This window comes from Bacillus rossius, chromosome 7 (assembly GCF_032445375.1).
Source record: "Bacillus rossius redtenbacheri isolate Brsri chromosome 7, Brsri_v3, whole genome shotgun sequence".
Classification (NCBI taxonomy): Eukaryota; Metazoa; Arthropoda; class Insecta; order Phasmatodea; family Bacillidae; genus Bacillus; species Bacillus rossius.
Window position 1 is genome coordinate 5,351,116 of NC_086335.1, and position 17,178 is coordinate 5,368,293.

Below are 17,178 nucleotides of genomic sequence, written 5' to 3' on the forward strand. Positions count from 1 at the left end.
CTCCACTCTGTCACTCTCTCTATCTCTTATTTTTCTTAGCAGGTAAATAAAATCTGCTCTCCGCCTCATGTACAACAGGCCCGTCAAGATGTGACTTCAATATCTCATCTTGATGTGCCTTTGACTCTATTATCAGCGATGGCTCAATACAGTTTTACTCTCCCCCGAAACCTGCCCAACTCCCTCTCAGAGCTGTCACCTTGGCGACTGATTTTCAGGGATAGCTTGTTGAATACCACATAGAAAATGATAATTTGGGTTCTGACCCAAATGTTACCCTGTTTATTGCCAGGTACAGCGATCCGTTGTTTTATTTTAGTCGAAGGGTTTGCTCGCCCAGTCAAAATTCATGTCATGCTTACAGCCTCGTTTGATAAGGACACTGGCGCTGACGTGCCCACCAGTACCACCTTTCACTTTTGTTCAAAGGCCACTTCTCTGCTGCTCACGGATCTTCCGGCTCAGATGTACGACTTCATTGGTGACCTTACTTCACACGATCCTGGCTTAGTAGATACTGTACCAAGTATCGCAGCTTGATGTTCACATCTTACATCACTGCCCTTTTACCACGGGGCTATGCACACAAAGTTGTCCAAATTCCTAGCCAATTGCAAAGCTTGCATCAACATTTACAATGCAAAGATTAAGAGTATTTTCATGCTGTTAAGGTGAGAGTGGTGCCGGCTGATAAACATAGTGTATGTGCTAGTTCCTATCCAAACTTCACATTAGATTTTAATTTAATTGGATTGGCCTTTCCAATTTCTCTACGCCAAATTCTGGTATTTGAGGGGCATAATGGTATCACCGTAAACATGAAAGCTTGCGTCAGCAAAAACGGCGAGATCGTTGACGAACATTTCAACTGTCCTGATAAAGTGACTATGCAGCCTCTTCACATTTCCCCTCAGTAAAGTTGGTGGCATGCTAATGTTTTGTCCATTCACCCGAGAAATTGACACATCTCATTAGCATTTTGTGACGATTAAGAGTTTGTTTCGTCTCTTGTACACTCAACATTCTCGTCGTTCTAAGAAGTAGAAGTTTGAGCATTGCCTCCCGTATTTCCTTATGGGGGAAAAACTGAATGCCCAACTCACTGGCAATCTGAACCTGGTGCAACTGAGCTAAACCTGGTTATCTTTGCAGATGATGCGCAGTTAGATTTGGTTAGGAAGAGTGGAATTTTTCCTCACAATTTTGTAACATTGATGCTTTGCAATAGAACGCTCTGACACCTAGGGTGGCATTCCACAATGTCATGACTGGCAAACATGTGGGGGAAGAGGATGACCAACATTTACTGCATGTGAGACACTCCTTCCACTGTGCTACATTACATGATTACGCCCTGCAGTACCTTAAGGTAGACAGACACATGCTTCTTGCTGTGTTTTCCCAGTATTTTCGCGGCTTGTTAGGCGGCACACGAACTCGCTCCCCTACACTGCTACTTAAAGTTTGGCTTCTACCATGTGTTACATACAGTGTTCTGAAATGTTCTGTCCTGTGTGTTCCAGGTCGGCTTGCACCGTGGTTACTGAGGAACTAAAGAAACCGGAAGTGTAAGTCCAAGCATCAACGTGTTCTGTAGGTTTGTTCTTTACTACTTTTTTTTACCTAATCATGTCCCTTTTTTTGAATTTATTCTTTATATTATGTGTATATATTGTTCGGAAATTCCGGGATTTTAATTGAATGGCTGTCTGCCAACAAGCTATTTTTGTTCAGGAAAATATTTCCGGGAACACAACACAACCTTGTGTCGCAAAAAGGGGATACATTAGCGCAGATATGAGCACTACTTGACTGGCTGAGAAGGCACGCAGTCACGGAGCAGGTGGTGTAGTTGGCCACCCTGCAGACTGGTGTGCAGCGCAGTGGATGTTTGCTTGTGGTCAAATGTCAAACCAATTGCACATATTTACACGTTTGGTGTTTGTTGGTGTATTTTACAAATTTTCTCGCATGATTCGGAAACAAACCTACAGTTTGTAAAATTTCACAAATTCCTTCTTAATAAAAAAATTGGTTGTCTGTAAAGTCGGTTTACGGACGATAGTTTAACGTGACGTCATAACAAAAATTGATGAAATGATTGCATACTTTTATGAATAAAATTAAATCATTTTTATTTTAATAATAAAAGAATAAATACTTGAAATTATACTAGTAATCAGAACCACATTAACTTTTCACTTCACTTTATAAACAGTTGACGAAACAGTTCACGTGTAGATGACTTGTAATTAATTTTAAAAACTGGCGTTTAGCTATAAAGTTTAAATATAATTATGAACAAGTTTTCATATAAATAAACTGTATTCAAATATCTATCATCAATTATATGAATCACCATAATTTTTTAGTCAATTGTAACATAACCTTTTATTACTGCAATCGTCGACAGTTAATAAAAGAATAAATACTTGAAATTATACTAGAAATCATATTATTAAAATGCAAGAATAATTAACATTTATTGCCGAAATTGTTGTTGTAATAAGCAATGAAAACCACATTAACTTTTCGTTTGAATATAATTATGAACAAGTTTTCATATAAATAAACTGTAATCAAATATCTAACATAACCAATTATTACTGCACTCGCCGACAGATGCTAGTTTTGTAATAATAAAAGAATAAATACTTGAAATTATACTAGTAATAGGATTTTTCAAATCCTACTAATATTATAAACGCGAAAGTTTGTAAGTATGGATGGATGGATGGATGGATGTTTGTTACTCTTTCACGTAAAAACTACTGAATGTATATGAATGAAATTTGGCCTACAGCTAGCTTATAACCATATTAATATGAAATTCCATCCCTAAGGGAGTGAAAAAGTGATAATTTCATTTTATAACAGAAAAAATCATAGGTCATAGACATACAAATAGTGAGTGAGAGTCATTTCTCTATATCTGACACACGATAATACACATAGTAAGGTCTGGCAAATTAATATTTTTCTCCTTGGTGAGACCAGTCCGCTTAGTGGAGCTCGCAGCGGCTAGCAAAATAAAGGCGCCAATTAACAGTTTTGTTCTTAACTTCGTCAATAGATAGAGTTGCCTAGAATTTTAAACGCACCATCGTGTGATGCTTTTGTCATGTCTTTAATTTTCGTTTGTTTGTGCCGTATGCGTTCCTATACCACTCATCCGATTGCGATGAAATTTTGGTGATTTTTTATGCACATGACCATGAAGGTTACTGAGACGGTATAACTATTTTTCAATAGTTGGAGCACGAATCGTGTCAAAAAATGTGTTTATTTCATTTTATATAGCGGCACTTCGTCTGTTTTTGTTGTATAAGTGCGCCCGCATGACACAATTTATTCAAATATAAAAGAGAGACAGGGATAGAGTGATATATATATATAGAGTGAGATAGAGACGGAGATAGAGCGAGGTATAGAGAGTTGAGGTGTAGAGTTAGATAAAGAGATATACCTATAGATGTATAGAGCTATATAGAGACTTATATATAGAAGATATATAGTGGGAAGTATATATGTAGGTAGATATAAAGAGATAAATAGAGATAGAAAGATACATAGATGTAAATAGATGTAGATAGAGATAAATATGTATAGAGAGATGGATAGATGATTTGTATATGTGGAACTACTTCAAACATATTACAAAACAAAACTGAATGTGGCATTGCAAAGCAGGCTGAGCATTAGCTAGATAATGGAATCTTTTCAATATTAGTAATCTCTTATTTTTCAGCTTTTTTCTATATTGCTTATAAAGTCTAAATTACATACAGACCAGGTAGATAACTATAAACTGGCAGAACAACGTCTGTCGGGATCTGAAAGTGATATAAATTAATTTTTACACTTGACATTCAAATTAAGAAGACAATTACTAACTACATCTGATTTAGAAAAAGGTCCCCTTCATCCTGTGTTCAGCCCGGGCAACGCCGGGTATTACAGCTAGTGCAAGAATAATTAACCTTTATGGCCGAAATTGTTGTAATAAGCAGTCGAAATCACAGATTAAATTCGTCGAGAATATTGTGGCCCTGGGCACGAAATTTTATTTATAATTCATTAATAATAACGCCCATCGCGATAAACAAAGGAAAATATGTATTAACGAGTGTCTGGTTCCCGCGGCATCTGATAGAGAGCACGATTCGTTCGGTTCGCGTCCGTCACCGTAGAAAGCAGCACCGTAGGGGAATAATATTATTTCGTTTTTATAATACATTTTTATAACAAATAACGCATCCCAAATACACCAAACTTATATATAATGTGTTACAATATTTTTTAAAACCTAGTGCAAAACGATCCCGGGTGTAATTTGAATTATTATGTGTAACTGTAAAACACCATTGTTCGTTAAAAATGTATTTGAAAATTCAACATTACTTTTAAATAACCATACCGATTGTGTTGAAAATCGGCGGACGATCGTTAAATTATATAATATTAATAATTCAAACGACGAAAACATGATTGAAAAGTCAAATCGATTGTTGTTCCAATCGAGTGGAAGAGTGATACGGCGCATGCGTACATTGAGCGTAACGGGACACATCCGTAGTGGGACAATGTGCGTTACGGGACATTTTTCGTGCGTGCAGCCGGCGTTCATCGATTTATTAGAGGTTGTCACGTCAAAAATTACTATTCAATCGTAAAATTTAACACCAAATGTAGGTTGATATTCTAAAATGTTACTATTGATGTGTGTGTGTGCGTATGTGTATATATATATATATATATTTATTTATTATATATATAGTTGTACACCTTCAGCATCGTTGTAAAATTCCATTAACCTAAAGTAAAATAACATGTTATGTTTTGATAATAATGCACCAACTGAGTTCGTGAAACATTAACCAAATAGTAATAAATTTAAAAAACTCTTAGCAAGTGTAGATTTACTCACTTTTATCCTTTTGATCATATTTGGAAACATTAATTCTGCAAAATCACCAGAGCATCGTTTAGTTTTACTCAACATTGGTTTAGAAATAAGTTTCCATCTAAATAAATATTGTTTAGAAATTTTACACCCATGCTGTAAAAATATTTTGTCCAATCATACACAATACAAACCTTTAGTAGGTAATATTAAATTTTTGTATTGTAATTAAAAAAGTCAACTATATTTCACAGGCTATATATATTTTACAGGTTTATGTAAAAATACACAATGTAATTTTTTTTAAGTTAACTTATGTGTCAATTGCTACATTCGGATGTATCTGTGAAACTAAACTTACCACAGATGTGAAAATCAGGGGCGTAACAACTAAATTTCCAAAAGGGGGGGGGGGACAATATACCTTTTCATAAAGAATCATCGATCCCCCCTATTGAAGTGGGGGGGTCCGGGGGTCCTCCCCCGGTAAAAATTGTATTTCAAGGTGGAAGATGGTGCTATTTAAGCAGTTTTATTATCTAAAAACTGATTACACAGCACTTTCTTTGCCCCCGTTTGCCCCCACTTCAAGGTTTCAGAAGGGAGGGGGGCAAAATATCCTTCCCCCCCCCCTTTGTTGTTGCGGCCCTGGTGAAAATAATTAGTGTCCAATTATTTAGTCAGTACTATGTAGTTGTAAAAGTGCATAAAATTCATTTACAGTAAATTTACAACGACCAAAGAATTGCAAGAATAAATTTATTTTACTATTCATACTTACAAGAGTTACATTTAATGTAAATAAGGTTATGAAATTCGTATTGTTATTTGTTCAAAATAGTTATTGTGGGCGATGTTTGTGAGGTTATGACGCAAGTTTAATAAAAAGAAAGGTGTGGGTTCGACCCCACGCTAGGTTATTCAGCTTACAGGAAGTGTTTGTTCAGTAACAGGCATAAGATAGAAACAATAAAATATTTGTTGTAAGTTGTAGAATTGACCATCGTCATTGTTCTATGAATTTATTAAATGATGAAGTAAAATTAAATGGAAGTTTGTGGTAAAATTACAAATTAATGCAAATTTAAATATATATAACAAGTATAAAAATATATCAACAGCTATTGCATTTTGAACAAACCATACGTATTGTAGTTTTTTTCACTAAATGTATGTGGCAGCAGGGTCTGCACAGATGTTAGTGTAATTTGACACTCACATTCTTGTGTTTAAGTAGAAATACACCAACACACATAGGTGTAAGATTATCTTAATATCGGTGGAAACTCTGCTGCCACATACATTTTGTGTAAAATAACAAAACGTTTTCACAGTGTAGGTACATTGACATGTTTGGCTTTGGGCGATTAACACATTGTTAACTTTTAATGAGGAAAATAGGTACGGTTCTGTTATTACAGTTTTGACAAGCAGCAATAGCATAGCAGATTTTACATCAGCAGAAATGGTTAAAATGTCAATAGTGTTAAATGAAAGGGGAAGGAAATGTAACAGAATCGGTGTGCACCAGAAAACACCAACTTGTGTGTCAATTGACTATGTAACACCAAAAGAAATAATAATATTTATAGTTTTAGAAATAAAATTAATTCAAATAAATTTTTAATCAATCCATTAAATGATTAATTTTTTTAAATATTATGGATATTATTATTTTACTGCATATTTAGGAACAAATATTTAGATTATTGGACAATAATATTAATTATGTTCTACCATTTTGAATGCAATTCTTCTTCCCTCATTTTTACCAACAGTTTCTTATATCTATACCTACTTGGAACACAATTGGGCAATGCGAACACGATTAGACCTACTTATTTAAAGAAAACATCATCTAATCTCCCAGAATAGTATTAACACACAAATGTGGATGGAGTGGTCGATAGGGCCGCGCTACTTGCAGTTCTTAGCCTTACATTGCTGACAAGTAAGTGTACTCTTGTGTATTTCCCTAGTCATATCTGGTCAATTAAAATTGTTTTGTGTGCTATTCATGTTTGTTTTTTCCTGACCATAATGAAAGCTGAAATATGACCAATGGTAATATTAAAAATATCACGTCCTTTAATTTTTCGGGGGAAAAGGCCGCAAGTTTCCCTTTTCCGTTTATCTCACCTACCAGGTGGAAGACATGTCCACACATGTATCAGATCAACGTATCTATAGCAAAATTGTTTACGTTATCATGATACTGAAGTGTGTCGGGTTCAGTCCCGACCCAGCAACCTCCAACTGTGCGTTGTAGCAACGCAAACACAAAAAGGAATTATAAATAAAAAAGGCTCTATGCAGGAATAGAAACCAGAGAATGTGAGGTGTGTGTGTAACTGTCAGTTAAAAAAAAAACACTGATGGCAGAGTAAATTAACAGAACAAATGAGTAACAAATTAACCGAGTAAATGAACAGACTAAGAATTTAAACAAAGTACAGAACCGAAATGAGAAGGAGGCGATTTTTTTTCCTAATCTAAATTAAAACTAAGTGTATTTGGGAGGGGTCTGGCTTAGGGAAAGACTCTAAGTGCGTCTCAGGCCGATGCCTATACGCTCTAATCATGCAGGGTTTAAGCCATGCGGGAGAGGCAGCATGCATCATGTGCCAGGAGGGGGATTGGCCATTTAAATAACCACCGCCAAACAATGCAGTTGCAGCTGACGTCTACAGTAGCTGTGTCCTCTGTAGCACGGACTCAGGTCTGGTCACCTGTCACCGCACCTGGTCCTCATAGTCCACATTCTGTTTGAACTCCATTTGGAAGGAACAGGATGGGGAAGGAGTGGGTATTATATACGGTAGTGATATCATTCGTTGGTATTCTGAATTTTTGCAATTGTCGATTAGATATGGCCTTATTCCGGGAATCCACGAGGTGCACTTAAATACTACTCGATGTTTTTTCGGTTCATTAACCGCTCAATTTATTCCTTTTAACAAAGATCTGCACTTTACATATTTGGTCGCTGGGGGCTATGAACCGAAGAACACAACATTCCTGACCCCAGTGCAGTACATCCTCCTATTGCGTATGCAACCCATCCTACTCATTAATCTCTGCCAAAGTACTTTTCAAGTCTGTCTTAATCACATCTCTTTCCAACCATCTCCTAATGCCGATATAATTACTCTGATCTCGCTCTCACTAATGTTCTCTTTTTCCACTGCTGTAAATAACCTCCTAACTTCGCCGCCCCCTGTCCTGCCAGTCAGCATCCCCTGGACAATGGCCACAGACTGATACAATGACAAAACCCGCAGAGCGCAGCAATGGTCGGTCTTCGAAGCGGCAAACTCAGAGATGATAATGCTGATATGCAACCGCATATGAATATTTTATAATAAGTCAGATATTAAAGTACCCTACAGTACCTTACATAATGAATTTGGGAACAGCTAGCCATTAGACAGCCCAAGTGATAGGCAGCATATTTCTAAACAAATAAATTTATTTCTAAATTTTGCATTTCATTAAGTAAAACATTTCTTAATAATATATATTTTTAAAAACACAATGCTTATTTAAGCAAATTAAAAAATTACATTATGGTCTAATGAATAGGTATGTGTATATATTACTATGGTATATGCATGTAAACAGCTGTTGGCACAGGTTGAGCCTTCCAGTATGGACGATGTATGTTGCAGAAACATACCTCGCAGCATCCTCATAGCAGTGCCAGCAGTCACGGCGCTCTACTTCATGATGAATGTGGCATACCTCACTGTGCTCACTGTCCCCGAGATGGTCGGGGCGCAAGCTGTCGCGGTGGTTAGTATGTGCCGATAGGCACTTCGCACGGAGGGGCATGACAGCTGTCTGGGTCTCGTGGAGCGGCATCCCGCAAAAAGGTTAAAGTGAAATTTAGCTTTGGGATATTAAACTAGAAAAGTTACTTATAATCGAGTTGCCAAAACATATAGTGCCAGGTTAAATATTTGTATCAAAAAATATATATATCAAAAAAAAATTTTTGTTAGTTATTTTACTGGGATTGCTTATAGACGAAACCACATTCAACAAACACAATTGAAACCATGCTCTGCTACCACTTATCACACACTCTCCTCTTCACTGGTGTAACATAAATGACCCCTTAAAACAACTTAGGTAAACTGGTGGATCTTTTAGTTTCCAATACAAAAAAAAATGCTGTTTCATCGAAATCTGTGCCTCTATATTTATTTTACCAAAAAAACACGATATCAGCCAAAAGGTTAAAAAGTAACTTAACTTACATATATTCTTTGCCAAATATATTAAAATTATATTATTAGTTATTTGGATTGACAAATATATTAAAACTATAACATTTGAAGCATAGGCCAGCCCTAATTAGAATATTACTTTTAGGTTTCCTTTGACATAGTTAAACTGAATCAGAAACAATCAAAGATTAAAATAAACAATCCCAGAGTGTTAATTCTTAGTGCTTAGAGTTGTTAAAGTTCTGTAAGTAATAGTTTCGGATGTTCTATTCTCTTCAATGCAGTAATATAATTGTCACACTGTAGACACCACTGATAATTAGGAAGTATAGAGATTTGAAGTTAGCTGGCGGAAGGTGACGTATTACAGGATACCATGGTGCCTTAGCCGTCCTGGGTCCCCAAGGAAGGAAACGAGGTGCGGTCATCATGCCCGCTCTAGGCTCTTGAACCCTGTCTGTGAACAAGCCCGAATCTAACATGGCCAGAACTGGTTCACAGACAGTCAGTAAGTTGGCAAAAATGCCCACCAAAAAACAGTGATGGTCGGGGAATAAAATGTTGGCAAAAACTCACCAGACAGGGTGTGGCTCCTAGCACTCTGGAAGGTATCCTGCCAGGATGCGAGGCGAAGACAAGCGCCAAACACGCGCAGTTGCCACGGACACTTACATAAATAAAGATAATTAGGAAGTTAGCAAAGTATAACAAAATTCTACTAGGCACACAGACTGACTAATTACTGGTTAAGAAAGAGATAAGGGAAAACATCCCTTGACTAGCTGACTACATTTTCGTACGGCTGAAGTCTTGCTGTTTGCTGGCCGATGATCCGAGGTGGTCAGTCTGCTAGCGCGGCGCGGAGTCCCTGTGTGGCGGTAGCGACTCGTAATTAAAAAGGTGCTTTCGTTCGAAATGAAGAGGGGGACTTCGGCTTCTGGACCGAAAGGTTCCGAAGATTTCCGAGGGGTGGTCAAGAAATACAGACTTCGATATCTCGATGTTGGTGTTAGTGGCGTATCGCAGCGCGACCTACTGAGGAGAGTCCGAACCAAGAATGAATCATCTAGAGCATATCTTGCACGAGGCGAATTCGAAAGCAAAGGGCTAATGGAGGAGACTGGTGCAGCGCTCTGGTGGCTTGCAGGAGAATTACAGGGCACTGCTTGTGGTGTGAGTCGCCAGGGGGCAGGCGTTTAGTGGGTGTTCAAACACTCAGGGGAAATAACTCGCGAATCCTCCACGAGAGGGCAGAGGCAGTACTTTCTAAGACCGATGGCTGTTCCTTGGCTGAGGCCGGGGTTAGTGGCCGGTCATTGACCTGGGCAGGGATCCCTGGAAATGCTTAGAAGAGGTGGGGGGTGGAAACTGCACGACGCACAGTGGAGTATTTGTACCAAAATCCTGGCCAAAAAAGAAAAAAAAATATTTCGTTTAGTCACAGCAGAAATGGTATTTTCTTGTTGCCTAATCACATGCGCGTCGAGCAGGGTCTATTTTGGTACCATAAGTCATATCCGGTGACTGCTACTCTTAGTTGAAGAGTTGATGTCTATGTGTGCGGACGTGCTTGTGCTAGAGAGTTCACCGTTCGTGTTCTTCAACATACGTGTTTCTACTAGCTGTTAGGATTGACATATTGTCATGAAATTTCGTACAGCTGTTAAATAAGGTAACTGTTTCATTTCAATGTATATTTTATTGTGATTAATTATTTAAGTGCCGTAATAAAAAATAACAAACTTAGGACAAAATGTGTGTTCGAAAGGTTAGAAAAAATTTATGATTTCAAGAGACTTTTTGAATGTGTGTCGGGCCTTGTCGGGCTGTCGTTTTAACATATTCTTAATACGTTGCCCACTAAGTTTCAATACCAGAAGAGAAATTTCCTGCATGTAGTTGCCATTTTTATTTAACATTAATTTTAAACATTGGTGTGGATGTTTACAATAGTTTTCAGATTAACAAATTTGACTATTGCCTATCAAAGGATACCGGAAAAACTAATTTTACTTTGGTTTATTATAGCTCTTGTATTTGTAATACATTGCCAGCATTATTAAATAAGAAATAATAACATTACAGTCCCTACCAAACGTTTTGCACCGCTAGTAAATTCAAATAAAACTATTACAGAACTAGGTACAAGTTGCTATTCAATATTTGTGCTTAAATTAATATTATGAGCCAGTTGATTCATCAGTGCTGAGATATGCACGTGTTGGAGACTGGGAATTAGAAAATAAATTGAGGAAAATACCCTATGTGATGCTCCTCTCTTAATTTCGGAGTGGACATATTCCCATCAACATTCACTTTCAAAGTTCTGTGCGTTTACTATTTTCTTTGTCCCAATCATGCTTCTTATCCAGATATTAATGTGATAGGAAATGTGGTTTTGTTAACACAGATTTATTAAAAATCTTATACATTTATATTTATCGTGATATAGATAAGATTTAAGATATCGGTTTTTAAGTGATTGCCTACGTTATACTAATATAAACCATAAATAAGATTTAGAGATAACTTTTTAAAATAATATGTAAGTATAAACTTTATTTCATAATTAATTAGTCATAAAGATTAGTTTATTTTGTTTTAGGTTCCGAACATGGAAAAGGAATTTACAAGAATGTCATTATATGAACTACTCCGGGAATCTCCAAACAGGTCCATTGTTGAAAAGCTTCATTTTATGGAACACAGAGTAGCTGACATAACAAAGTGCCCAGAAGATGAGAGAAAGTCATTAAGTCGATTACTCAGGTATTTTAAAGCTGATTTTAAGAAAAATGGGTCTTTAGCTAATAACAAAGAGGAACGGTTTCTCCAGATCAATGTTACATGGATATCGCATACCATTAAGGTGCCCAACTTTTCATCAACTACCTCAGGTCGCGGTCGTCCTACGAAGGACTTCATTGAGTCAAGTGAGAGGACAAAACGCAGGAAAACAGAAGAACTCCAGACAACAGTTCACCCCTGAAGAACTAACATATGCTGCATCAATGAATCACAGAGTTTCAGGAAATTCTGATGCTGCTGATTTAATGAAAAAAATCACTGAGACTCCAACAAGGGCTAGTAAAATTAAAACAAATATATTGTCAAACAGAAATTCAGTAAAAAAACACAACCCTTCAGAAGCATTGTCTATTTTTGTTCAAGCGGAATTAACAAAACAGCAATATCAAGTAATTTATAGTGCAAACAAAAATGTTTACCCTCGCTATTCACTGCTCACAAAAGCAAAAAAAGAATGTTACCCAAGCGAAGACTCCATTGTCGTTTCTGAAACAAAAGCAGAAGTTAAGTTACAGTCTTTATTGGATCACACCTCTTCAAGGTTATGCAAATACTTAGAAGAAGTGTTACAGGTACTGTCGTCAGAAGAAAAACAAAATTTGGAATTAATCTCAATCTGGGGGTGCGATGGTTCTCAGCAAACACAGTTCAAACAAAAATTTGAAAACATAGCTGATAGTGATGCCAATATTTTTCAAAGCTCATGTGTGCCCATAAAATTAATTGCTAATAACCATACAGAGAAAAAAAATTATATGGCAGAACCCAACACCTTCCTCCACAAGATTATGTAGTAGGCCAATTCGCATCCGTTTTGTACATGAAACTGCAGATGTTACTCTTGATGAAATTAAGTACATTCAGGAACAAATAAAAACATTGAAAGAAACAGAAGTGCCAAGTTTTCATGGAGCTGTGAAAATTCTACACACTTTACTGTTAACAATGGTTGACGGAAAAGTCTGCAATGCTGCAACTGGTACGACATCGACAATGAGGTGTTACATCAGTGGATCTACATAAAAAGATTTTAATAAATTATGTAAGGATTTCACAGAAAACCCCAATACTTTAACGTTTGGACTGTCCCCTTTGCACACACGGATCAGGTTTTTGGAATCAATTTTGCGTTTGTCATACAGAATACCAATTAGCATTTGGCAAGCAAGAAGTAAAGAACAGAAGAGAATTGTTGCGGATACTAAAAAGAACATTCAAAAGATGCTTAAAGACGAACTTGGATTATTGGTTGATGTTCCAAAGCAAGGATTTGGAACTACGAATGATGGGAACACATCAAGATGCTTCTTTGCAGAACCAGTAACTGCATCACGAATTACTGGCGTGAATGTTGAACTTATTAAAAGATTAAAAGTAATATTGGAAGCTATTTCAAGTGGGCACCATATTGATGAGACGAAATTTCATAAGTATGCTTATGAAACAGCCAAGCTATATGTGAGCCTCTATAGTTGGCATCCCATGAGTCCAACAATGCACAAAGTATTGATGCACGGAGCTGCAGTTATTAAAGAAGCTATTCTGCCTATAGGCCAGCTATCAGAAGAAGCTGCTGAGGCTAGGAACAAACATTTCCGGATGTACAGGACGAAGTATTCCCGAAAATTTAACAGAGAAGTGTGCAACAGAGATGTCCTCAATAGGCTGCTGTTAACCAGTGATCCTTTTTTGAGCTGCTCTACACAGAGGCGAAGGAAAACAACTAAGCCATATAGCAGCGAGACTCTGGAGCTTCTTCTGCCAGAGATGGCTGAAATTCGTTCTACCAAAATAAGCGAAGATGGGTGCGATGAAGAAGCTGAATATAATTACGAGGAAGCAGAGGAGAACCGTAGCTGTAGCTCTGAAGACTCGGATTAACACAGTGCGCGTTCATCATAAAGACACAAGAAATTACAATGAAGGCTGAGAATAAACTGAACTCATTTTTGTAAATAACTTATCATCTATAAAGACTGGTATGAATACAGAAGTAAATGTAAAATGAATCAGCAATGTGAATAGCTTTCCACTTAATAGGCTTTGCTTTTATTTTATTGTTGAATTCAGTTGTTCTTTGGTGCACAAGAGCTTCATTTAAGTGTTTTATTGCAAAAATAGTTCACAAAAAGTCGTCTATACTGTTTGACTTCAAATAATCAAAAAAATATTTTTGGCCAGGATTTCGGTACAAATACTCCACTGTGCGACGGTGGGAAATTAAGCTCTACAAAGGCCAGAGACGTGCCGATACGTTGGGTTAAACGACTCGCGAGTGTGCCTCTAGGTGCTCGCTTCAGGACAGCTCCGAGAAAAACAGGCCCCTGGAAAAACGCAGGTATAAGCCGTCTTGATCATGGCTCGGATGATAATTACAGACGACGGGCGTTCCTCCAATCTGGGATAAGCCGAGATACAGGCTGACTCGCAAAGACTCGGCAAAATCAGAATTATTTATTCTGAACATGAGTAGTATACAAATGGGGCTCCGGGCTCACGGGTCCTGGGTGTGGTGCCGAGTGCCGAGCCACATCTCTGACGTCACGTCCATGTGTGACGTCACGGCGGCCATCTTGAATGAGCGTAACGGGACACAGCGTAACGGGACAAGTAGGAAATTGACCTTTGACCCTCAAAATCCGCCAAAATTGGGCAAAAATTGCCCAAAATTCCTCAAAACACGCCAAAATTTTCATTTTTTTGAAAAACAATTCCGCCAAAAAATCTCAAAACATTCCACAAACCAAAAATTAGAATTTCGAAAATCCTCAAAAGTCGTTTCGCCCTAGAAAGAACCCAAATTCCTAAAAATGCCTTTTAGCATCCATGTCTAAAGCCTCCGGTCAGCCATTTCTAGGAATAAGGATACCATGACCGCCATCTTGGATTATCACGTCACCGTTGCAATTTCCGTTACGGCCGCCATCTTAAAAAATCTTTATTTATTATCCGATTTTAATGAAAAAAATTTGAAAATTTATAAAAAAATTTAATAAATTTCTCATAAAAAACAAACATTTACGACACGGAGTTCGGAGTCCTCGGTTCGAAACCGGCGAAGGCAAAAAAATTAAAAATGGCGACCGATCCAACCCTCACAGTGGCTGCTGGCATACTGACTCCCACCACTTTTTTCAAAGCATATATATCGCTAGTGAGCATGACGTCATGTCCGTCATCTTGAAAATCCGTAATTCTAATGCTAGAGATTCGGGAAAAAATTTAAAAATCATTAAAAAAGTTAATCAACCTAATTAAATAATAAAAAATTCCTTAAAACCACCGTTGCACTTTTCGTGACGGCCGCCATCTTGAAATCACCCGCTGGAGGTCACCATCTTGTTTTCGTCCGCTAGAGTGTGCTGATACCATGTTAGTATAATTGTCTGGTCACCACACCTTCGACCTTGAACTTTGACCTTGGCCTTGAAATTAAACCTTGACATTGAGATTTTACCTTGGCCTTGAAATTTTACCTTGACCTTGAAATTTGACCTTGACCTTGAAATTTGACTTTGTCCTTGTCGACCATCATGGATCCAACATTTTATGTTCAGTTCATGCTACCAGGAGCTACCACCTGCTGGAGTACACCATATTGTGTGTGTACTCGTATTATAGAGTACATTTCCATCTGGATAAATTTATTCTAACCCGCTACAGTGCAGTAATCATTAATTACCGAGGTGCCCCCGCCATCTGGAAATTTGGGCGCCATCTTGAAATCGTGTAATAATGTAGCTAGAAAAGCGGGAAAAAATCCAAAATTCATCAAAAAAATCACTCTATAACTTACATATTGATTCGATCCACTCCAGTCCTAGGTTCGATATTTGATCGATGCAATAATGTTTAATTTTATGAAAAAAATAATAATTTCACTAAACCACGTTCAACATTCTTAAAGAGGCTTTAAAACCTCTGCTACCATCATCCTATCAGACATCATGACCAACACCTTGGAATATTCGTAATAATTAAACTAGAAATTCAGGAAAAAGTTAAAAATTCATTAAATAAATTTGCAAACAATATACTGATTAATTAGGTCGACTAAGGTGCTTGGCACGATCCTGGACGAAGCTAAAATAAATTTAATTTAAATACCAGAAAAGTGTATGGTTCAAGAAATAAAACACCACAAAGTCTTTTACAAACATAATATTTATTACACAATTTCTATCCTACTACTGGATCTCTTGCGAAAGCCAGCAATCTTATAAACATTTAGCCCTGCATAGACGTGCAACGACTACTTCTTAGCTCCAACAGCCTCCAAATGCTTAAGACAGCTCCAAATGCTCCAAATGCTACAACAGCTCCAAATGCTCCAACTTCCTTTTCTTTCAACAGCTCCAATGATATTGGGCTACAATGCTACGAGTCTAAGAGACTACGAGGCTACAAGGCTACGAGTCTAAAAGGATCTAGCTGGTTCCGAGTTATACATGGCTGCGAGACTGCATGACTAAAAGACCGCATGGCTACGAAACTACATGTCTATGAAGCTACAAGGATACAAGTCTACTCGGCTCCAACACGCAATGTACGCAATGTACGCGCAATACATATAATTTACACGCAATAAAGGTAATGATTACACAGTACACACAGGAAACGGAACGTACACACAGTACACACAGGAAACGGAACGTATACACACAGTACACACGGGAAACGAATCGTACACACAGTACACACAGGAAACGGAACGTACACACAGTACACACAGGAAACGGAACGTACACACAGTACACACAGGAAACGGAACGTACATACAGTACACACAGGAAACGGAACGTACACACAGTACACACAGGAAACGGAACGTACACACAGTACACACAGAAAACGGAACGTACACACAATACACACAGGAAACTGAATGTACACACAGTACACACAGGAAACGGAACGTACACACAGTACACACAGGAAACGGAACGTACACACAGTACACACAGGAAACGGAACGTACACACAGTACACACAGGAAACGGAACGTACACACAGTACACACAGGAAACGGAACGTACACACAGTACACACAGAAAACGGAACGTACACACAATACACACAGGAAACTGAACGTACACACAGTACACACAGGAAACGGAACGTACACACAGTACACACAGGAAACGGAATGATCACACATACAGTAGCGGAAACACACAGGCTTAGTTGGAAATCAGAATACAAGAAATAAAAACATTAAATTTTTACTTTCAATATTTA

At 37.6% G+C, this 17,178-nt stretch overlaps 1 protein-coding gene across 4 annotated transcripts in view; it reads left to right on the forward strand.

Annotated features, from left to right (window-relative positions):
• LOC134533650 (b(0,+)-type amino acid transporter 1-like) overlaps positions 1-17,178 on the forward strand; it is a 354,769-nt gene that overhangs the window by 219,717 nt on the left and 117,874 nt on the right. For all 4 annotated transcript variants that reach the window (XM_063371184.1, XM_063371185.1, XM_063371186.1 and 1 more), the window contains exons 7-8: positions 1,524-1,568; positions 8,572-8,695. In XM_063371184.1, coding sequence (XP_063227254.1) covers positions 1,524-1,568; positions 8,572-8,695 — 169 coding nt within the window. The remainder of the gene's footprint in view (positions 1-1,523; positions 1,569-8,571; positions 8,696-17,178) is intronic.